The sequence below is a fragment of the Misgurnus anguillicaudatus genome, chromosome 19, assembly GCF_027580225.2.
Source record: "Misgurnus anguillicaudatus chromosome 19, ASM2758022v2, whole genome shotgun sequence".
Classification (NCBI taxonomy): domain Eukaryota; kingdom Metazoa; phylum Chordata; class Actinopteri; order Cypriniformes; family Cobitidae; genus Misgurnus; species Misgurnus anguillicaudatus.
This window is the reverse complement of record NC_073355.2, coordinates 41,446,368-41,471,827: the sequence shown is the minus strand read 5'-3', so window position 1 is coordinate 41,471,827 and position 25,460 is coordinate 41,446,368. Positions and strand designations below refer to the sequence as shown.

The 25,460-nt window shown below is 35.9% G+C and overlaps 2 protein-coding genes across 2 annotated transcripts; one reads left to right on the top strand and one right to left on the bottom strand.

Moving 5' to 3' along the window:
- The first annotated feature begins 642 nt into the window (after positions 1–642).
- LOC129421594 (large ribosomal subunit protein mL64) lies at positions 643–2,362 on the top strand. Its single transcript, XM_055177226.2, has 2 exons — positions 643–1,054; positions 1,900–2,362. The coding sequence occupies exons 1-2, from the start codon at positions 672–674 to the stop codon at positions 2,183–2,185; spliced, it is 669 nt and encodes a 222-aa protein (XP_055033201.2). The 5' UTR covers positions 643–671; the 3' UTR covers positions 2,186–2,362.
- Positions 2,363–2,657: 295 nt separating this feature from the next.
- Positions 2,658–25,460, bottom strand: LOC129421430 (tetratricopeptide repeat protein 39A). Its single transcript, XM_073857677.1, is given in 18 exon segments — positions 2,658–3,079; positions 3,190–3,306; positions 3,396–3,510; positions 3,606–3,717; positions 3,886–4,006; positions 6,176–6,267; positions 6,828–6,989; positions 9,708–9,767; positions 10,511–10,578; positions 11,138–11,246; positions 11,348–11,413; positions 11,502–11,597; positions 12,436–12,504; positions 13,136–13,203; positions 13,571–13,629; positions 17,289–17,420; positions 19,946–20,050; positions 25,173–25,460. Coding segments are annotated over 18 exon segments (1,698 nt in total). The 5' UTR covers positions 25,208–25,460; the 3' UTR covers positions 2,658–2,967.

The following is a 25,460-nucleotide window of genomic DNA, read 5'->3' as shown; positions in this document are numbered from 1 at the left end:
ATTTATAATAATGTATAATTTCATAATAACAAATGATGATAATAATGTATAATTGAATAATAATAACGGTATTAATAATAATAATAATAATAATAATAATAGATAATAAATTATTGAATAATAATAATTAAATAATAATAGAAACGAAAACAGAAAGTGAAGCAATATTTTTGTGATTTTCTTACTCTGACACAAGGGCATAGTGGTGTAGTGCAGAGTATACATATAGCCACTTCTACTTAAAAAAGGGGCATAAATTAAAAGTATACCCACTTATATAATAGTATATGTAATTATGTATAACACTCTTTATCAGAATTGTATTATTATTTAAATTTGGTTTATTACAGCTGTGGAATTGCATTCAATATTTTTTATAGCAAAATTTGCACTGTCTTTCATTTGAGTCTTAAAAAACGAACATAACGTTTTAGGATTATGAAAGTTTTAACGCAAAATGTAAATCATTTAGCTGCACATCTAAATCACGCATCAAATGTAAGATCTTTTGGCCATGTTATTTTAACATCCATGTTCAAAAATGCATCAATTTCTAAGGAGAATTTATACCAGTAATTACACGCTCTTGCCAGCAGAGCGCGTGCTTCCAGAGCGAACCCTAGTACCGACGTCTTTCGCACTCGCCCACGTGACGCCTTGGGTCATCAAACATGGCGGCCTCCTTACTGTGCAGGAGGACGGCTTTGCTATTTGACATTACTCAATTCAGCTCTAAATTAAACTTTCTCCCGGCTGTTGTCCAACAGGTCGCGCATTATAACCCCAGACCGCTCTGGGTGAATATCAAGAATCCGTACATACCTGATAAAAGCAGCGAGAAGACACCCGACTGGCAGAAGACCGACAAGTATGATCGCAAACTGTTCGGGCGATACGGACTGTCGTCTGGAGTGAACCCGGCCAAACTCTGGCCGTCTCACGCCAAACTGGAGGAGATGATCGCCGAAGAAAGAGAGTGGCATCCACCGCTGGAGGTGATGCTGGAAAACATCGCAGCCAGAGAGAAGGAGAAGACGGAGAAACGGATCCAGAGGTACATTAAAGGACACCTGATGTGATCTTAATAGCTTTCATTCATGATTGGTATTTGTAGGAAAACCATAGTAACTACTAATGTAGCCTACCATTGTCTAACCATAGTTTACCTTTGATATTTGTAGTAACGTTAAAATATGAAAATACAAATGATAATCAGTTAGCCAAAAGAACCATAATAACGTTTGGTGTAGTAAAACAATTGTTAACTGTCAAAAGAGTAACGTTATTTGAGTTATTGAAGTCTGTCAGGTCAAACTTTTCAGTTACCTCAAATGACCAAGTTGCTTTGTCCGTGAGAGGATCTTTAAAGCTGTTCTAAAAACGATGACAAGAACTATAACATTAACTAATCCTGCGCTATCATCCAATTGAACACAGTTGAAAATATTTTCCCTCAAGTGTGGATTAGCGATATTTAAACTTTCCACCTCAGCGCATGTCACGCCAGATTTAACGTCGCGAGGCAGTTTGCGTTCATGCGGCCCTGCGCAGAGCGATCGACGTGTGGTATCAAAGTACCGCGAGAGCGAGTTGAAATTAGACGTCTCCGTATGATTTCTCGACTCGCTCTCGCGGTACTTTGACGTCATGCGCCTGTCGGTTCTTGCGGCGCCATATGAAGTCGAACAAGCCTATTTTATCCTCTTGAAGGCTTTGAATCATGCATGATTTGGTGTCTTTGAGTTCTTTTAGTATTGAGAACAGACGCGCTCAACTCCCAAATAGTTTATGGGTGCCAGAAAAAAAGTTGTGTTCTTCTTTTGCAACACACATTGTCTATCAGTATTGGTTTTATATATTTTTAACATCTTTGACATGCTTGTCCCTTTTCTCGACTAGAGAGAAGACAATAGCCGCCAACATGGCTAAGATGCCCAAAATGGTCGCTGACTGGAAGAAGCAGAAACGGGAGACCAAACTAAAGCAGAAAGAGGAAAAGGTGAAAAAAGAGAGACTGCTGGCCGAGGCAAGAGAGCGATTCGGCTATGCCGTGGACCCCCGCAGTTCCAAGTTCAAAGAGATGGTGGCTGAACTAGAGAAAGAGGAGAAGAAGAAGAGGAAACTTTTGAAACGCAGGAAAAGAGAAGATGACTTGACCCCAACATCAGCTGAATCCAGCCAATAATTCTCACTGTGAGAACAACAAGGACTTCAATGCAGTGTTGCTGTACAATATTGTGACGTTGTTTTCTTTTACACACATGTAATTGGGATTATCCTGCAGTTTTTCATTTCATTGTACTTTGCTAAATCAACATGCCAGTCAAAAACATCTTCAGAATAAAAGTATTTATAGTTATAATGTTTGTATTGAACTTCTGAATGTACTTTAATATGCTTTACAACAGAAAATTTAATTTATAAATAATGCATAAAGATTTTTATACCAAAATGGCCACAAACCTAATGTTTAAACATACTTTAACTTTAAATAAATATTAGCGGTATTCAATTCCACACATATCCTTACAATAATCAATTTGTTGACTTTAAATTAATTGTAAAAATAGTTATTAAACACTTGTCAGTTTTCCTTACCGCTTATTAAAGCTGTACAGGGTTCAAACTTGACCAAAAAAAGTGCAGAAATAATAAACTGATTTCTGATAAAATTTACATTTTATTACATTTTAACACACAAGGGCTCAAGCCCTGGCTTACTTTTTTGCTATATTTATTATTAATCTTGTCTTCTACAGCTATCTGACTAAAATAAACATCAATGTGGCACATCGGCCTCATGAGGGAAAATGAAGTTTTAGTGTTCCCTATAAAACCACCCAAACCCTGCTGTGGGCAGTAGTGCCAATACACTGCATGTAAATGTCTTTGGTCTACTTCTCCCTGTAAAGTGAGCACAATATTTTAGGCTCTGGTCCTTACGGGGGCATTCATTACCCCGAAGCCTCACAATACTGATATTTCATCCTGGTCGCTTGTGTCAGCCTTCAGTTTGGTCAGGGCTGCGTGGACCCTGAACTGTGTACGAGACTCCATTGAATATTCCTTGTAGTTATTCCTGACAAGAGAAGAGAATACATTGAACAGTTTACAACCCATTATTTTAAATTTATAACATCTAAGTGAAACATAATATTTTAGTAGTTTTTTGAGCCAGCTTGTACTCACTTTGCTTTCTGCAGCAGCTTGATGGCTTGATCTTTTCGTCCTGTGTCTATATACACCAGACTTATCTCCAGCAGAGCATTGGGAACCAGGTAATGGTCATACTTTATCTTCTTATCACTGTTGAGACACACAGAAATATCACTTATACCTTCTGTTTCATTTAGACAAAAATCCCATCGTGTAAAAAACAAACATGAAACACTGACCTGCTGTAAACTTTGATAAAACATTCCTCTGCGGCTTGTATGTGACCTTGGTTCTTCAGACAGACGCCTTTCAGAAGCAGGATTACACACCTGTCATCCACCGTGTACTCATTTTCTACATTAACAGAAGGAATGAACTATAAACTTATACCACATTGATATTAACTGTGTTTGTCATTTGATGTGAAGATGGAGTTTGTGTTGCATTACCTGGAGAAGTCTCTAGGGTGCGCTCTGCATCCAAGAGTGTTTCCATCATGCCCTGTGTGAGCTCGGGGCGTTTAATGATCATTGAGAAACCGTTCCACATGTACATCATTTCCTAAATTATACAAAAAACAATAAACTTTCCATTTGTTAAGATTTTTTCAGACAGTGATTCACAACAATGGACACAATCGCCAAATAAGTAGCACCTGATCCAGTTACAAATGAATAAGACAGACAGATAAACAAAATAATTTATTAAATGTTTATGTGATATTCTTACAAGCACAGGAACAGGCAATTTGGCTGGATTGCTGGCTTTATAACGTCGAGCTTTACGAATGGCAAACTTCTCTGTTGGTGGAGACTTGCCTGCTATCTTCTGTTTGTATGTAGGAACCTGTCTGAGTGACAGATAAAGAGAGACAAGAAGTGAACAGGAACGACAGAGATAACTTTATTTACAAATTCAATCCATTAGCTAAAGCAGTTTATCACAGTTTAAGTCTTCGTGCCCCCCTCTCCAAATGTTTTAATTTTTTTATGTCTCTATACAGTCTAAAAAAACACTGGGTTGTCTCATACAGCAATTTTTTTAAACAGATTTTGTAGAAAGTAAAACTTATTTAAATATATTTTTGAATTTGACAATATATTTAGTTTTAACCTTCATATATCAACAACAAATATTTCAAAATGTAATTTAGGGGCAAAAAATTAATTTCTAATTCTATTCTAACCTATACGGCAAAAAATATATTTTTCCTTACCGAAATATAAAAGTTTTACAAAATGTATAAAGTTTAAAAAGTATAAAATATAAAACTATAAGTATATTTTTGCAGCTGAGCAATTTAAATTAAATTTGTACCTTTAACTTGCTATGTTTACTTTCGAAATGCTTTAAAATATTTATTTTTTAATTATATTTCAAAATATAAAAAAATTCTAAAAATATATTGTAAGCATATTTTAAAATATAATTTAGCACATATATTTTTGAAATATATTTAAAATTTTATCTGACAATACATTATTTCCTTTATATATTTTAAAATTTAAAAAATTGCTAAAAATATATTGGTGAAAATACATTTTTGTAAACATATTTCAAAATATATTTCAGCACATGTATTTTTGGCCATTTTTTTGTATATTTTTGATATATATTTAAAAATAAATTATTTCCTTTAACTTGTTAAGTTTACTTTCAATGCAATGTTAATATAAAGGTTTTAAAAATATATATTTTTAAATTAGATTTCAAAATATAAAAAATGCTAAAAATATATTGGTGAAAATACATTTTTGTAAACATATTTCAAAATAAATTTCAGCACATATATTTTTTGGCCATTTTTTTGTATATTTTTGAAATATATTAAAAATTCTATTTGAAAATAAATTATTTCCTTTAACTTGTTATGTTTACTATCAATGCAATGTTAATATAAAGGCTTTCAAAATATATATTTTTAAATTAGATTTCAAAACATAAAAAATTGCTAAAAATATATTGGTGAAAATACATTTTTGTAAAAATATTTCAAAATATATTTCAGCACATGTATTTTTTGGCCTTTTTTGTATATTTTTGATATATATTTGAAAATAAATTATTTCCTTTAACTTGTTATGTTTACTTTCAATGCAATGTTAATATAAATGCTTTAAAAATATATATTTTTAAATTAGATTTCAAAATATAAAAAAATGCTAAAAATAGATTGGTGAAAATGCATTTTGGTAAACATATTTCAAAATAAATTTCAACACATATATTTTTTGGCCATTTTTTTGTATATTTTTGAAATATATTTAAAGTTCTATTTGAAAATAAATTATTTCCTTTAACTTGTTATGTTTACTATCAATGCAATGTTAATATAAAGGCTTTAAAAATATATATTTTTAAATTAGATTTCAAAATATACAAAAATTGCTAAAAAAATATATTGGTGAAAATCCATTTTTGTAAACATATTTCAAAATATATTTAAGCATATACATTTTTGGCCATTTTTTGTATATATTTTAAATATATTTACAATTATATTTGAAAATATTTTTTGACATATGAGATGCTGGGTAAATATTGGACTGAACACACCACTGGGATAAAAATTACCCAATGCTGGGTTGTTTCAACGAAACTGCTAGGATATTACAACCCATGGTTGGGTAACCACAACCAAGCATTTGGTCATTTTTATCCCAGCGCTGTGTTCTGTCCAGTATTCACCCGGCATTTGTTAAAAACAAGCCAGCAATTTAAAGTCTACATAAATACATTGTGTCTGATTCAACTAATTTGCCCTTTTCCATAAAAAGCTTGCTCACTTCACACAGCGCCGCCCAGAACGTGACGTCAAATCGGTCTGGATGGCGCCACTGAAGTCAAACAGGCGTAATGTTGGAAATGTCTCTCTGATTGACACACTAAAAATCTGATGAGTTGAATCAGATGGGTTTTTTAATAGGGAAAGGGGTGCAAGAGGACTTGAATTGAGTAACAATGTGTTTTAATCTTGTTAACAAACTTGCAATAAACCAGATGAAGCATGTGTATTTACCTAAAAAGATCCACCTCATTATCACCGAACGGCCGAGACTCTGTTTCTGGAAGCATGCTGAGGTAAGCAGCCTTCATATATATGTACATAGCCTGATAGAGAGAGATACATTACTCATTATGTGCAATAACTATACATAATCACATCAAACAACAGACCCGACTAGTTTAAACAGAAACCACAAAACCAATGACAACACAGCTACCTCCCATATTTTCACATACACTTGCTCTTTAATCAATGTGATACATGAATTATTCATAAAAACTTCAGGCTTAACAACATGACAATCTATTCGTCTGAAAGAGGAACTCTGTCTGAATTTATGCCACAATGATTGGCCAACGTTAGCGTTGGTCAACTCGAACGTTATTTGAGACATAATGGCAAAGTTGTGAGCATAGGCTGTTTATTCAGACATCCCTGTGCATATGCACTGAATACACACCATTCACATTATTTACATTCTGGGTGGAGGCCATGACAAAAGTTGTGTTGTCAGCTGTGAAAATCACACTTAGACCAAACAATGACTCTGTAACATTTCTTTTGAAAGCCAGGATCAATGCAATTTGTTCTGTGACCAAGCTGCACCTCTGACACGTCTGGTGTGGGGTTTGATTAGCATTGGTTGATCTGTCACTAATCTCACCTTTGACCAGCGGCTCTCCTGGCTGAGCAGGTCTGCGTAGAAGTAAGCCATCTTCCAGTGTCTCTTGTAGGTGAAACACCACATTAACTCCCAGTAGCACATGTGGTGAAACTGTTTCCAGGTCTGCTGGGCCTTACAGCCGTCTTCAAACAGTACTACCGCCTGGACACAGAAAAACAACAATGGGCATTTTTTACACTAATAAGTAAAGCAATGTGAGCAATTGAGGGAAACGTGCTTTGCTTAATGCTGCGTACACACCAAACGCGGGGCATCACGTTAGTCGCTTTAGAATACTCGCGGGATTTAACTTTGTGTCATGCAAATTTCTTGCTTGTACGAAGACGCGTTTGAGACGAAAAGCGCGCTTTCCTGGCAAACGCGCCGCCCATATCGCATCATTCGCATCGCCACACGCGAGGGAGCATCTGATCGCGTCTTTTCATTGACTTTGTATGTTATCTACTTGCACAAATCGTTGAACTCGCGTCTGGTGTGGACCCACCGGTAGGATAAAAGGATTTACATGCTTTTATGAAATTACGTGGTTTAGTGTTATATGCAAACATAACGTAACAGTCCACCTGTGGTCAGTGCGTGTCTGAGGGATATTAATACTGGGGGAAGTTGTGGCCTAATGGTTAGAGAGTCAGGCTTTGATCCGAAGGTCGCCGGTTTGAGTTTGCGACTGAGGTGTCCTTACTGTGGGTTCACACCAGCCGCGTTTTAGGTGTTAAATTTGCATCTACGTATTCACGTTTAGTTTGCCGCTTAAACATTTTGAGTTTACTAGCTTCTAGTCATCTAGATATTCACACGGAAATTTGCATCATGGAAGGGGCTTCTGCGACTCCGCACGCTTCCTGTAATCACGTCACTATTAGAGCAAGCTCCTGATTGGTTAATGTGGCACGTTTTTCTGCTAAAGTTAAAAAATTTTAATTAGGCGGAATCGCGTATACCGCGCTCTGCTTAATGCCTCATTTGCGCCACGAGACTTCTAGATGTGCGTCAACGTGTCTTCACATTGACTTAAAATTGAAATCACTTGTGCTTGACGCCTCTACCGCGGCTGGTGTGAACGCAGCATAAGTCATTCAGATTTTATTTTTGGTATGCTCAGATAAGCCGATTTTTTTTACTTGATTTGCGATCCCACAAACTGAATCCATTTTGTTTATTTAGGTGTTAAACAGTTTTTTTCACTTTTGTGCCGAGTCATATTTTGGACAATGTTTAAGGGTGCAGTGTGTTAATTTTAGCGGCATCTAGTGGTAAGGTTGTGAATTGCAGCCAACGGCTTAGTACAGTGCTCACCCCTCGCTTTTGAAACACATAGAGAAGCTGTGGTAGCCGCCACTTGACAAACATGTCATCATTGGAGACAACTTAGTAAAAAAATTGGTCCATTAAGAGCTTTTGTAGAAACATGGCGGCCCAAAATGGCAACTTCCATGTAAGGAGACCCTCGGAGTATGTAGATAGAAATGTCTCTTTTTATGGTAATAAACACATAACGGTTCATTATGAAAGGTCTTTATACACCACTGATAATATAGTTTTATATTTTATTTTGCATTTCTGTCAACAGATCCTTCTAAAAATTACACACTGCACCTTTAAAAACACCCAACGAGTTGCAATCATGTTCAGTTTAATATCAGTGTTTTGCATAAACCCTGTTGTATATTAAAGGCCACCTATTATGCACATTTTTACAAGATGTAATATAAGTCTCAGGTGTGCTCAGAATGTGTCTGGGAAGTTTCAGATTAAAATACCCCACAAATCAGCATGTCTAAAATAATGGGAGCAAAAAAGCTTTTTGTGTGCGTTCCTTTAAATGCAAATGAGCTCCTCACTCTCTTACCAACAGACAGTGAGTGCTTTTTGTTCAAATAGATCTGATTTATGTCAATACAGACAATAGTATCTAACTATTGAGATATGCCGGACAGCATACAACTCACTGAGGGCAGAAACTGGTACAAGACGGGGTTCATGCACGCAAACACACATTTATGTCCAAACACCTTGTAAAAGTGGATTTTGCATGATATGTGCTCTTTAAATAAATCTTTGTATAATGAATAGTTGTTGTGTTTCCTTATTTGATTGTTTTAAAGGCAGGGTGCATAATTTTGAAAAAAAAAACACTTTGAAAAAGGGAGTCGGGCCAAGTACACACTTGTATCCCTATCGTGTATATATATATATATAAATATATATGTATCTCTCTCAAGGGTTTTTCTCCTCCTAGGAGTTTTCCCACAGGGTTTTTCTCCTAAGGGTTTTTTCATCCCATGGAGAGTCAGCCAACATTGGCTTAACTTACATTGGAGCACTTATTGTATATGTTACATTATTACTACACTCGCTTGTATGGTTTATTCTTAGCTGCTGTATTCTGCTTCTTATATTATCTATCGATTTTTCTGTGTTTTCCCCTATATCTATTCATGTAAAGCTGCTTTGAAACAATTAACAATTGTGAATAGCGCTATATAAATACAATTTAATTGAACTTGTAGCCAATCAGCAGTAAGGGGCGTGTCTACTACCGACACCGTTGCCTGGGTTGCGTATGTGTGGGGCGGGTCTATCAAAAGAAGGTCCAGACTCATATTTGGTAGGGGCGTGTTTGTTTAGGTGATTTTAAATATCAACATTGGCTTTCAGAGATCATGCACCCCGCCTTTAAAACTATAATATACATATTTACGGTGTAAACTAATGCTTGAAGGATCTGGATTGGTATCAATCAGTCATGATGACAATGTCTTCTAACAAGGCTGCTGACTTTAAACCCACTGAGACAGAAAGTATAAAATACAGATGAATTCAGACCAGTATTCTGGTGAATGTTCTCCAGTTTCTCACCTCATCAATGTTCCCCTTCATCTCTTCTGCTCGTCCGGCAAAGAAGAGAAAAATTGCCCCCTAGAAAAAAATCAAAACATGAGCTTTACTGTTACTGTTAGTTAAAGGCATATGGTGTTAAAAGGGCGGGACATTTTCATTCTAGAGAGCATGTCATTGGACAAATATTTACAAATGCCTCTGGGTACAACATAAGATCTATATATTTTTTTCCAGAAAACACTTTACATTTTAAATGCATATGTGACCCTGGACCACAAAAAGTCATAAGTCACATGGATATATATGTAGCGTATATGGGTAAAAATAATCGTTTTTTATACAAAAATCATTAGGATATTATGTAAAGATATTTTGAAAATGTCCTACCTTAAATATATTAAAAATGTTTATCATTAGTTATATGTGATGTTAAGAACTGGTTTTGTCAAATATCTACTCTGCCCTACAAAGGCAAAAGGCAGTAACTTCGTTTTTGGTCAAAAATTACTTATTGATATTTTTGAGACATTCAAGACCTCCTTTATTATTTGCATTAGTATCTTGAGTCAATTTTATGTTTTTTTGAGAAAATAAAAATAAAGAAGAAATTAACTGACAACTGAAACTCACTATAAGTCTAAACTTTAAAGTCATTTTTCTCAGTTTCACACTCTAGCGAGTTAAGGTCTTCAGTACTGTTACTAAACATTTCTTTTGTTGCATTAAAGCTGTTGTTGTTATAACACGCAACTTTGTACTATTGCACTTATCGCTTTTATAAATTAGACACAAGATGTTCATTAAAAATGAATTAGACATACATTTGGATATTGCTGCCGAAATGGCTCAAGCAGTTTCTCTGCATCTTCCACGTCTCCTTCTCCAATACCTACAAAACACATCAGAAACATCAAAATATAGGGAAAGAAAATGCATTTTCATTGTAACAGTTCGCCCAGAAAATCATTTACAAATCTTCACATCATTTCAAATCCATATGTGACCCTGGACCACAAAACCATAAGGGTCCATTTTTTTTAAAATTGAGATTCATACATCATCTGAATGCTAAATAAATAGCTTTGCATTGATTTATGGTTTGTTAGGATAGGACAATATTTGGCCGAGATGAAATTATAAAAAACTTAATCTTAATAAAAAATCTTAAAGTTGTCCAGATGAATTCCTTAGCAACACATATTACCAATGATAAATAAATATTTGATATATTTACGGTAGGGAATTTACAAAATATCTTCATGGCATGATCTTTACTTAATTTTCTTAAGCATTATTTTTTTACAATGTATGGCTATTGCTACTAATATACCCGTGTGCCTTATGACTGGTTTTGTGGTTCAGGGGTCAAATGTGAGATCCATATGGACCTCAGGAAGTTTAATAAAATAAAAGCACCACCAAAACACAGTAAAAAAAATCGAGAATACCTAAAATAAAGGAGAGGAATGTGTAGAAACAGAGCAGGAGTAAAGCACACAACATGGAGCGCAGGCTGTGAGAGGTGGCACCCGTGTTCAGCTGAGAAATGCCAAACTCCTGCAACACACAACAAATCAATACACAAAATTGTCTTTGCAGAATGAATATTTTTATTTACTTGTGTCAATTTTGGGGCTTATACAGTGACAGTTCAACACCTTATCTCCAGAAAACCCTGCAAACTCCAGCAACTTGAGTATCCTCGTAGGAAACAGTGATAAAGTCTGTATGAAATTGTGAGAAACAACAATGATTGACAGACAACTCGCTTCATTTATAAGAATATAGATGTGTTATTTTTGTGGAACATACCAAGTTGAAAGCCCCAATTCCAAATGAGACTCCCCCCTCTAAATGCTTGTGGTTTGGTCCTTTAAAACCCATGCCTGATTGGACGAAAGTGTTCAGCTCCTTGTATGAGAATGATGTCATTAGTCCCTTTCACACATACAATCTTTACTGGTAATTTACTGGTAAATTGCCGTTAACATGTCATGTGTGAACAGAACCTTTCCGGTAAATCAGTGCTCCCAATTTACCAGTAAGACAGGTTGTAAGATTACCAGTAATTTACCGGTAAGCGCTGTGTGTGAACGAAAATTATAGGATTACCGGCATTTAGAACGGACGACGTCAGACCGTGCTGACAGCTTCGGGCCAATCATAGCGCTTTAATACAGTTAACCCCCGCAGTGTTTACTGACGTTTCCACACACATGCTGCTTGAAAGTTGAGCACACCTGAAGTTTACGTCCACATTTCTTCACCAAAGTTGTTTAAAACAGCTTACCGCCGAATTGCCGACATCCTTAGCACGCCCTCTGTGAAGCCTAACGTGCAAACAGTAGTGTTGTTTAAAACGCATTTTCGGTTTGACGTCGTCTCATTCAATGTTGTTTGGTCATGAGCAACTTGGCGACTGTTTACCACAGAAGTGAAAACAACAAAATACGGACCGTGGTTATGAACGACGTGGATTGTTTACAAATACAACACTGAGCTCGCCGCGTGCTAAAGGTACTTCCGCTTTCTCAACGAATATACCGGTATTTTGATACTGATGTGTGAATGATGTCTTACTGGTAAAATAACGGAACGCCACTGCGTGTGTGAACAGCACATTTTTGTATTTACTGGTAAATTCATTCTGGTAAATTCATGGTAATTAAAGAGGCTATTCACAGCATACAAGGACAACTCAAATAAGAAATATAATATAGGATGTTTCTGTTACAGGTGCACAGACTTACTTGTATATGAGGTAACTGTTTCGAACTTTGATTCCTCCTTTGATGAAACTCACCATGTTCTCATCCTGTCGACACACACAAGAAAACCAACATTTGATATTTTATATGGTTAAGTCTATGATATTACGATCCTGGATATGGCTCCGAACCCTCATTTAAAGGGCAAATTCACCCACAAAAACTATTTTTTATTCCTATTAAACCAAAACAGTCTTATTAGACATTCTCTTGTTAATGTGATGTCACACTGATAAAGCCCGGCCCACTGCCACTGACTGACAGCCCTGCATTACCATAGTTTCCACCTACTCTTCCACCTACTGGTACCTACTGATACTATTATCTCAGACTGTGTTTGCAAGTGCTCATTGTCTCTTTTGGTAAGGGAGTGAGGAGCTCATTTGCATTTAAAGGTACAGCGTGTTTTTGCTCCAACCCAAATAAGGGGATTTTTGGACATGTTATAATAAATAATCATTGGAGTATTTTGAGCTGAAACTTCACAGAGACTTTCTGAGCACACCTGAGTTTTATATAACATCTTGTAAAATGGGCATAATAGGTGTCCTTTAATATAAGGAGTGTCCCTCAGGACTACTACATAAAAAACACATCCATCAAAATGCATAAATGAAACATGTCAGGTGGTTTGCGTATTTGTGAACATGTGAGAGGTCTTTGAATTGCGTTTCAAACCTGTAGGAAGGTAAGAGCAGCCCTGTGTAGCAAACACTCGGCGTAACACGCCTCAGCGTGAAGCTGCTCTGTAAAACATTAAACAAAACACATAGAAGATTCAAAGCTTGTGACTGAAAGCCTTCAGCATAAAATAGCAATTAAACGAGAGACGAATGAGCATTTCACGCTATGCAAAATCTGTTATGGAATCATTCATATTGAGAGCTGGTATTCAGTAATCATAATAATATTAACAAGATTTTTCTGTGTTTTCTCCTGCTTTTATTAATGTATAGCTGTATTGAAACAATTAAACAATTGTGAAAAGCACTATATAAATAAAATTGAATTGAATTGAGTTTTGCTCTGCCATGTTTGAACAATACGATTGGCATTTTTGGTTTGTATTTGTGTAAAACATACATGACAAAAACAGGCCTAAAAAAATCTCACCTTCTGCTATATCTTTGTTTGCTCCCAGGTTCAACAGACTGCCAGTTTTCTTACGGAACCTGAAAGAGAACAGTTAGAGATCAAGGAACGAGGAGACACTGCATTTAAAAGAGGTTTTTTTAGACCGACCCTAGAGGAACCTGCTGGAGAACGTCTAGGTTGCCTTTGTAAAACCATCCCAGCTTTTAGGGCTCTGTTCATGGCGAGGGCCAGGTTTAGTTATTGAAAAATGTAACTAGGGTTTTTTGTATTCACTCCGTAAAAAAACATTTCAAAAGTATGCTAAAATGATTATGATATAATGATGTTGACCGCATGTTCTCGGCACATATATTATACATTTATCATCCAATAATCATCAAATCAGCTTAGTCCATAACGTTGTTTCTTCCTCATATATGCACATACAAAATAATAAATAAAATAAATATTAAATGTTTTGGGAAGGCCAATCCTTTCCTTATTAGTTGGATATTATTGCTTCGGGTTTGTGGCTTAAAAAAAATGGTCACATCCATAACGCATGCATGTTTCCCTCATCTTAATTAAAAAACGTTTTTTTCTCATTAGGAAAATACAAACAGGTATTTTCAGTACATGGCTAATAAATGCATTATCTGTGAATTTCCCAATTCAAGGGCTGCGACCTTAAAGGTGGCAGCCTCCGAAGTCCATGAAAAGAACTGAAATGAGACGGTCTAGCATTCGAAGGACCCATAATTTGCGTCACCTGTATGCTCCCACCATAGATATGTTATAAAGGCTAGATGTCTCGCCCTCGCTGCTGGCCAATTGAGTGGAACGTCCGCATTTCGGCAGCCATCTTACCACAGGGCGCTCGCTCACTCGTAGCATTTAAGTTTTAAGTTTTAACGTCAAAAATGTACCTATGACACTGCATACTTATACTAAAAATAAATAAAACATTCATGAAGCATGTTAAAGCATCCAGAATTATAACGTTTGTAAAAAACCAAACTCGGTAGAAAATTGAGCAAGTTATGGTCATTTAAAAGTACCTGCAACATTAAACTCAATGCTACGAGTGAGCGAGCTGTCTGAGGTAAGATGGCCGCCAGGTGATGCCGTTACAGACTCCTTCGTAAGACATCTAGCCTTTATACATATCTATGGCTCCCACCACACCTGTCAGCAGGAAACAGCGGAGACGTTTCTGACTTATTCAAATAAATATGGAACCAGAATAATGTTAATTTATTTGAGAAAATATGACATGTTGATGTAGATTCAACTAACCAACAGTATATCAAATCAAGGCTTTGAAACTTTAAAAACCAGAAACTTTAAAAAATATATATGTTCCGGAACAGAATCGTTTATTTAAAATAATGGTAACCGGTTCATACCATTATTTTTTTCGTTCTTTGACAAGATCAGAACTCTTGATGTGTAATCTTGAGAGAGAGTTGCACTACTTTGTCTCATACTGTAGTCTATTAAAATAGGTTTGCTGAATAAAGCACTAAAAAAATACATTTTCACTTTATGTGGAGCAACTGTTTATGCTGCATCTTCTTCCTGAAACACCGTGTGGAATTCATCCTCCGTATGTGTGTGCGCGTGTGTTTAAGTGCACTCACAAGTGCATACACGGAGAGACGCATTTCAATAACAAGCAAACAATCTTTCCGTTTCTGACAGGGCACATACAAATAAAATGATCTCGAAATACCACATTATTCTTTTTCTAATAAAAACATTTGTTTTATGTCATGTATAATGCTGAAACAAATGTAGGCATGTCAGAATTACAGTTATGCCGCTTACATAATGTAGCCTTTTTTAATGTTTGATGACAAGACTTAAGGAAAATTATGTAGACTAATAATTTAAGTTTAATGTCCTAATGATCAGCTTACTTATTTTTATGTCTCACAGCTGACATAAGACATTATTAACCAATTCGAGAACTTTATTTTTTGTTTTAACCGGTTCAAGAACGTCAATTTTAGGGTTTAGCCGAAAACCGGAAACGTTAAAATACTGTTTCTGTTTGAAACGAACCAATTGGGAAAAGATCTGTTTCAAAGCCCTGTATCAAATTAATTTACCTTAGAAGTAAACACAACATACACAGAATAATTTTAATACAAAACATAACTTATAATACTAAAACGCTGACGTTGAAGAAACTTTTTTCTGCTAAATACACACTTTTATTTAATAAAGGTTTTAATTGTTTAATTGCTACAGGCGTTACAGGCAAGCAATGAATCCTCGGATAGCCTAGGCTGTAAAAGATCCATTAGTTTATCCTTAACAGCGTGGAGAAATAAGGACACATTTTAAGTCTTCATTTAAGCATGATTCAAATTGGGATGTCCTTACTAGCCTTAAGTCACACAGCTGTGACACAATCTGTCTTAAAATACATCCTTAGAAGGTTGCAGCCTTCGAATTGGGACTCAGCTTATATTACAAGGTTTGATTGCAAATGTCACATCCATAACACTGAAATTGCTCATTTGCATGTTATTAATACAATATTAATAGTAAAAGTTGGATCAACTTAAAAAATAACTTTAAATAATAAAGTTTCTGATTTCATTTTCGCACTTTAAGGTAAAATTTAAGGTAAAATTTGTGTTTAATTATTTAAAGTGGTAACACCTAAAATATTTTAATTTTTTATTTTTTTCACTTAAAGTTATAAAATTTAGGTTAAAAAACATAACTTTTACTTTGTACAGTGTATATGCATTAAAGGGATAATTATTTTATAATTTTCTCACTTTCATATCATTCCTGTATGATTTATCTTCTTCTGTATAACGCAAAAGAAGATATTTTCAAGAATTGTACACTTTTAAAAAAACATTTATTTCAACTTAATAAAGTAAGTTACCTGGTTGCCTTACATTTTTTAGTTAATTCAACAAAATGTTGTGTAAACGAATATTTTTAAGTTGAATTAACTCAAAATTGTAAGGCAACCAGGAAACTTATTTTATAAGTTGAACCAACTTTTTTTCACAGTGTACGAACACCAAACCACCAAGACATTTCTCAAAATATCTTCTTTCGTTTTCCACAGAAAAAAAGAGTCATATGCAATTTTGAATCACATAGGAGTGAATACATTTTTGGGTGAATTCTTTAAGCAACTGTGATAAGGTTAGGTTCACATTACTTGTATATTCATTTAATATTTACAAAGCAATATTCTTATTAAATTTATATGTAATTCTGTCATGTGTTTACAAATGGCTCTCGACCTACAGTATATTCTGAACAACCAAAGCATACACACTTTCTACAAACTAACGTCACTTCTCCATCAGAGGAGGATGTTATAGGTGGAGATCACAGCATGCATGTGAAGGATCTCAATCGTGGTATTTGTGTTTGTCCATCAGTGTCATCTAATACTGACTCACTGTTTCTTAAACAAACCAAAGTGAGCTTGCCTGTAACTCTTGCTATGGTAACACCACACACACACACCCTCATGTGGATTTGCGCTGTATCATAAGATGAGAAAGCCTGATGTACATAAACGTTATACATGCATCTTTACACTGCACTTAATGCATGTTATGTAATGTCAGATTAAATGTTTAAAATCAGCTGTTGTTCATAGCTATAACTCCATGCAAACACAGGCAAATTTCCATTTGCATAAAAGTTGAAAGATCACTGGTGAGTCTTACAGATCTGCACATTGTATATACGCTGTATTAAGTTTAGTATTGTGTACCTCTGGCACACCTCCTGAGCGCACTTCATGGTGTTTCCAGCTTGCACTATGTCATCATGTTGAAACGTCATCATGGCTTGCATTTCTAATACTGTGGCATAGATCAAAGCATGATACATGCTGTCCTTAGACCTGAAACAAAACACGATTATAAACACAAGGGTCATTTCGGCAATGGTAACAGCACCAAACAGATCTGAATTTATTTGAGCAGAATAGCTGGCACAATGATATTCGCATAATGAACATGTAAACCAAGACCCAGACAAGGGCGAGATCGAGTTATGTCCAAGAGCATTTACCCCAACACTAAAATGTCAATAATACAATGAAACAGCATTAGTTTCCTTTTTTTTAAGTAACTAATTCATAAGGCAAAAATATATATTTTCAAATATATAATTGTAACTATTTTTTAAATATACAAAAAAGACCAAAAAATGTATGTGCTAAAATATATTTTTCTATATAAAATATAGAAACTATCGCTTTCGCGTGCTAACGTGAAACTACCGCGTGTGCATGTAAATCTATCGGGTTTAGTTTAAATATACAAAAAAGGCCAAAAAATATATGTGCTAAAATATATTTTGAAAATGTATTTTTCACCAACATATTTTTCGGCCATTTTTGTATATATAAAAAATAAATATATTTTCAAGCATTTATATTTACATAACATTGGATGAAAAACTTACTCTGTAAGCATAACAGGTTTAAAAATATTAAATTTTAAAAATATTAAATTTAAATATATTTTTAACTGCAAAAATATACTTATTTTTACGGAGCCCCTAAGGGGACATGGAGCAAAAATTAAAGAAACTTTCACTTTCACGTGAGCACGCAAAATCGATAGTTTCACGTGAGCACGCGAAATCGATAGTTTCACGTGAGCACGCGAAATCGATAGTTTCACGTGAGCACGCGAAATCGATAGTTTCACGTGAGCACGCGAAATCGATAGTTTCACGTGAGCACGCGAAATCGATAGTTTCACGTGAGCACGCGAAATCGATAGTTTCACGTGAGCACGCGAAATCGATAGTTTCACGTGAGCAAGCGAAATCGATAGTTTCATGTGCTAACGTGAAACTACCGCGTGCGCACGTAAATCTATCGCGTTTAGTTTAAATATTCAAAAAAGGCAAAAAATATATGTGCTAAAATATATTTTGAAATGTGTTTACAAAAAAGTATTTTTCACCAATATATTTTTTTGGCATCTTTTGTATATTTTAAAAATAAATATATTTTCAAGCATTTATATTTACATTACATTGGAAGAAAAACTTACTCTGTAAGCATAACAAGTTTGAAAATATTAAATTTAAATATACTTTTAACTGCAAAATACACTTATTTTTACGGAGCCCCTAAGGGAAAACTAAACGCGATAGTTTCGCGTAAGCACATGAAACTAAACTTTTGATTTTTTACTTTAATGGCACCTTAGGGGCTTGGTATATTTTACATTTTATTATCATACATTTTATACAAACTTATATTTTGGCAAGGAAAAATATATTTTTTGCTGTATAGGTTGTAAAATTAGAAATGTAGTTGTTGCTATTAAAATACATTTTGAAATATATGTTAAAATATGAAGGGGTTCAAACTAAATATATTTTCAAATTCAAAATATATATTTAATTAAGCTTTACTTTCTACAAAATGTATTTAGCATATATTTAAATCATATTTCTGGCCAATTAAATTTTTTTTTTTTAATAAATTTAATTTATTATGGGAAGGTTTTTTGGCATACAGATTAGTCTTGGCAAAAGTAAAACCATGTTTTTTCCAGAAACCATGGTTTTTGTAGCACAACCATGGTTATTTTGTGTTAACCATGATTTAACTGTAGTAACCAAAGGTTTTTTTTGTTTGACTGTAGTAAAACCAAGGTTAATTTTCGTAAGGGTTGTGTTTAAAATGTAATATTGACATCCTGCTTATTGTACGTTTGTATAAAATGTCACGTTAAAAATTCATGTTTACAATCGGGCTCATACTCGTGAAAACAGCTCTCTTTCTCTTTTGATGAACTATATCAGATGTTACAAAAAAACAAGTGTCATACTTTTTTGCACTTTATCTTAAGGACCAAGACCAGTCTCGAGTACTGAGCAACAATTTGAAAGTGGCACACTAAACCAACAGCATTATTTATAAAGATTTTACAGCCAGAAGGGCAATATATCAAATATAACATTAGAGCCGCTTCAAAAAATCTGATTTGTGTTTCAGTGTAAGGTCAGTATTTGTCTGTGGTGAACCTTAATGAATGTGTATCATCTGTGTGGAGCTATTGTCAGTCATGAGGGTGTGAGCTTTAAGTAAACATCTTACATCCTGGAAAAGGGAGCGTGTGTGATGTCATTCTGCACCACGAAACATGCCAGGGGAATAAAGGCATTTATCATGGCATTTACAATAAAAACCATTTCACAAGGCACTTACAGCAACAGGACAAAAAAATCATGTAAAATGTGATAAGGCACAATCGCAACGTGGGCTTGGAAGGTCCTAGCACACCCTTACTAAACACCTCACCTGCTCTCGAAACCCACACAGATACTCTGTCCAAACCCTCTGAATAAATGAAAAAGAGAGAAAAGCTATAAAGTAGCCTACATGAGAATGACAGCTCATACCGTGGTCTCAGTTTGTCCAAACTTTCATTAAAGTGGTTGTTGAGAAACAGGTCCAGAGCCTCCATGCATTCATCAAGAGAAGCCGTGAGGGATGTTTGTCTGGAGCTGTCAAACACACACAGGGTTATTGGTTATAAATCCAGCTTTAGGCTTTTCCCTAATGATTTAAAATTAGTTACGAAGACAACACATTTACCCCTGGTTTCACAGACAAGGCTTAAGGCTAGTCCTAGACTAAAACAAATGTTTGAACTGTCTCATTTGAAAATAACTTGCAATGCCAGTGCCATTGATTTGCCTCAAGATACACACCAGTAACGTCTTTTTTAAAGCCATGTTTATAAAAGACGCTTAAATGTGCTAATTTACCTAAGGCCAAGTCCTGGTTTTAGCTAAGCCTTGCCTGTGAAACCAGGCCTTAGATTTATCTAAAATCCATTTTTAAAGTATATACTCTTAAAAATCCTCACAGCGATGCCATAGCACAACCATATTTGGTTCCTCAAATAACTATTTAGCCAAAAATGGTTCTTCTATGTGCAATGTGTGAATACATACCCCCTACAATGAAAAAACATTCACCCACTCTTTTTTATTCTCCATTAAACCAAAGCAGTCTCATTAGACACGCTGTTTGATTCTCTTGTTAATGTGACATCACACTGTTTAGGCCCCGCCCACGGCCACTGACTGACAGTCCTGCATTAGCATTTCCACCTTCAGCAAGTTGTATGCTATCTGCCATATCTCAATAGAGAGATACTATTGTCTCAGACTTTATTCGCAGGAATCAGATCTATTTTACCTGAAAGCGCAGACTGTCTTTGTTGGTAAAGCCGGGTATACACACCAAAAGATTTTTTAAATCTTATCAGATTTTCAGATTGTGAGACATCACAAACATGATTAACACGTTTGTTCCAATAGTGTAGAGTGCCACTATGTGTTCATGACAGCACGCCATGCACTATCAGATAACTTTACAAACAACGCGAGTCTCAGCTGAGAACACAGGAAATCTCGTGAAGATCTCGCGATGTTTCTCGTGTCCAAAAGTGACTTTACAGGAAATCTTGCTAGATCTCACAATGTTTCTTTTGTCCAAAAGTGACTTCACAGAAAATCTTGTGAAGATCTCGCGATGTTTCTCGTGTCCAAAAGTGACTTCACAGGAAATCTCGCGAAGACCTTGCAATGTTTCTTGTGTCCAAAACTGACTTCACAGGAAATCTCACGAAGATCTCGCAAAGACGACCAAAAGTGACTTCACAGGAAATCTTGCTAGATCTTGCAATGTTTCTTGTGTCCAAAAGTGACTTCACAGGAAATCTCGCGAAGACCTTGCGATGTTTCTCGTGTCCAAAAGTGACTTCACAGGAAATCTCGCGAAGACCTTGCGATGTTTCTCGCGTCCAAAAGTGACTTCACAGGAAATCTCGCGAAGATCTCACAATGTTTCTTGTGTCCAAAAGTGACTTCACAGAAAATCTCGTGAAGATTTCGCGATGTTTCTCGTGTCCAAAAGTGACTTCACAGGAAATCTCGCGAAGACCTTGCGATGTTTCTCGCGTCCAAAAGTGACTTCACAGGAAATCTCGCGAAGATCTCACAATGTTTCTCGTGTCCAAAACTGACTTCACAGGAAATCTCGCGAAGATCTCGCAATGTTTCTCGTGTCCAAAAGTGACTTCACAGGAAATCTCGCGAAGACCTTGTGATGTTTCTCACGTCTAAAAGTGTCTTCACAGGAAATCTTGCAAAGATCTCGCGACGTTTCTCGTGTCCAAAAGTGACTTCACAGAAAATCTGCGAAGACCTCGCAATGTTTCTCGTGTCCAAAAGTGACTTCACAGGAAATCTTGCGAAGATCTCACAATGTTTCTTGTGTCCAAAAGTGACTTCACAGGAAATCTCGTGAAGATTTCGCAATGTTTCTCGTGTCCAAAAGTGACTTCACAGGAAATCTCGCGAAGACCTTGCGATGTTTCTCGCATCCAAAAGTGACTTCACAGGAAATCTTGCGAAGATCTCACAATGTTTCTCGTGTCCAAAACTGACTTCACAGGAAATCTCGCGAAGATCTCGCAATGTTTCTCGTGTCCAAAAGTGACTTCACAGGAAATCTCACAAAGACCTTGTGATGTTTCTCGTGTCCAAAAGTGACTTCACAGGAAATCTCGCAAAGATCTCGCAATGTTTCTCGTGTCCAAAAAAGACTCCACAGGAAATCTCGCGAAGACCTCGCAAAGTCGACCAAAAGTGACTTCACAGGAAATCTCGCAAAGACCTTGTGATGTTTCTCGTGTCCAAAAGTGACTTCACAGGAAATCTCACAAAGACCTTGCGATGTTTCTCGTGTCCAAAAGTGACTTCACAGGAAATCTCGCAAAGACCTTGCGATGTTTCTCGTGTCCAAAAAAGACTCCACAGGAAATCTCGCGAAGACCTCACGAAGTTTCTGGCGTCCAAAAGTGACTTCACAGGAAATCTCACGAAGATCTCGCAACGTTTCTCGTGTCCAAAAGTGACTTCACAGGAAATCTCGCGAAGACCTCGCGATGTTTCTCGCGTCCAAAAGTGACTTCACAGGAAATCTCGCAAAAACCTCGCGATGTTTCTCGCGTCCAAAAGTGACTTCACAGGAAATCTCTCAAAGACCTCGCGATGTTTCTCGTGTCCAAAAATGAGTTCACAGGAAATCTCATGAAGACCTTGCAATGTTTTTCGCGTCCAAAAGTGTCTTCACAGGAAATCTCGCAAAGACATTGTGATGTTTCTCGCGTCCAAAAGTGTCTTTACAGGAAATCTCACGAAGATCTAGCGATGTTTCTCGCGTCCAAAAGTGACTTCACAGGAAATTTTGTAAAGATCTCGCAATGTTTCTCGTGTTTAAAAGTGAGTTCACAGAAAATCTCGCCAAGACCTCGTGATGTTTCTCACGTCCAAAAGGGACTTCACAGGAAATCTTGCGAAGACCTCGTGATGTTTCTCGCGTCCAAAATTGACTTCACAGGAAATCTCGTGAAGACCTCACGAAGTTTCTTGCATCCAAAAGTGACTTTACAGGAAATCTCACATAAATCTAGCAATGTTTCTTGTGTCCAAAAGTGACTTCACAGGAAATCTCTCAAAGATCACCGGGATGTTTCTCGCGTCCAAAAGTGACTTCACAGTAAACAAACATGGCAAACAACGGGCATAAAGAAATGGCATTAATACAATGGTCTGCTTTTTTACATCTCTGATGTCCATCTCACTTTGGAATGTGCCTGCTGCGCCATGTAGCTGTTATGGTTTTATCTTTCATCTGCTCGCTTTCTGATTGGGTATCGTTTCGTTTCACGTGACAATCTACAGCGTGTGTGTATGTTTGTCCTTGGGGCTTCCCCCACACAAGAGGATTTCTGCTTGTAAATATTCAAAATGTTGAATCAAAATTTGGTATTTTTGAAGACACCTACCCATATTTGAGAGGTTATTAAAGGAGAACAAATGAAGATAAGATGAAATGTGGTTGTTTTTGAAGCAATATATATTGTATATTTATATATTCAACATGCTGTAATAAATGATCTGTGGGGTATTTTGAGCTGAAACTTCATAGACACATTCTAGATACACTTATATTACATTTTGTAAAAATGGGCATAATAGGTCCCCTCTTAGTGTGTTGCTTGTCCTTTGAAGTGTCTGAATTTTAATTTGTTCAGGAAGTCTATGGCAGTTTTGTTATCATTTCTAGGATTGCACTAGAGCTAAAGAAGAGAGCACTTTAAAATTGACATTTACTATTAAATACTAAGACACGACTTAGAGCTGTGAACAGCGCCCTTTATAAATTATGAATGCAACCTGATGCACAGTTTTTCTAAAGATATATTTAGCAGGACTAATTAATGTCAACTGCTTGAGTCTGCTTTAATATTAAAGATATATGCATGAAAACACCAAGCCAAGAGCTCCAGTGGTCGTTGCATTGACTAGCTGCTTCGACTAGTCTTTTAGCTCAGATATGCTTATTGGTCAACAGCTGTTGTTTTAAATAGTGCATTATAAATAAAATGGAATTGACATCAAACTTATTGAATTATAACGCTAGCCTTTTATTGATTTAAAGGGTTAGAAATCACACAAATTAGACCTTTAGTTACTCAAACTAGTTCTTAAAGGGACAGTTCACCCAAAAATAAAAATAAATGTCACTACCTTCCCATCCTCGTGTTGTTCCAAACCTGCACGAATTCATTTTTCTGATGAACACAAAAAAAGATATTTTGATTAATGATGGTAAGCAGACAGCTGATTGTAACCATTGACTTCCATAGTAGGAAAACAAATAATATGGAGGTATGGTGATAAATGATGAAGAAGATATTTTGATAAATGATGGTAAGCACACAGTTGACGGTACCCATCGTATTTGTTTTTCCTACTATTGAAGTCAATGGATCCAATCAGCTCTGTGCTTACCATCAATCATTAAAAAATCTTCTTTTGTGTTCATCAGAAAAAAATACATTTATACAGATTTAAAACAACACAAAGATGAGAAAATTATTACAGAATTTTTATTTTTGGGTGAACTATCCCTTTAAGACACAGCTATGTTTATGCAACCAGCCACAGGTCTCTCTGGCACCTGAGATATTGAGCTGATAAACACGCACCTATTAAAAACGCACGTGCACACTGTAAAAGACGCAGAAGCTGTGTTACAGTGACTTCACAAGCAAATTTTAAGTGTAACACTGTGCTTATGTCCGAAACTGAAGTGACACTGTTACAGAAACTATAGATCACACAATGTGTCACTAAGTCAATGTGTTTGATGTTTGCTCAGTGTACACACAGATACAAATACACACATATGAACGTCATAATACAAATTAAATGCAATTGAATTAATCGCATCTGACATATTTAAAGGTTTACGTTGCACCACTGAACATTTACTAAAACATCAGAATTGCATTATTACAGAGAACAAGAGCTGAGACTTCATTGCAAAACAAGGAAGGAAGAGATGTAAACGTTTGACATGGAGTGAAAAAAACCTGTCACAACTGCGTACAGTAGGCTACTAACAGTAATACTGAATCAGCCTTTTACTGACTCCAACAACCACAAAGAAGGCGTTTAGTTTAACTCAGCATATGAAAGGCAACACCGTTATTTATTGCGTACTGATATAAACATACATTTATGTGTCAAAACTGTTCTCACTTACTTTTCTGTAACAGGTGCATCTTTCCCACTGGACATGGCTTAAATATGTCTGTTTACCTCTTCTGGGCCCCGTGGCCACACAAACACCTGTTTAAAGTGCTGAAACTCCTGTGAGGTGCTTGATCTTCTTCAGATCTCCTGTGATCTCCGTGTAAATTCACTTTCACCTGTTTAAAGATGCTGCATTGATCTGGAGTGTGTTTATTCTCTCTGACAGGGAATAAAGATCAGAGAGGGGGTTTAGAAAGTGTGAAGGCAGAGTTACTGACTCCTCCTCTCTCCTCACAGC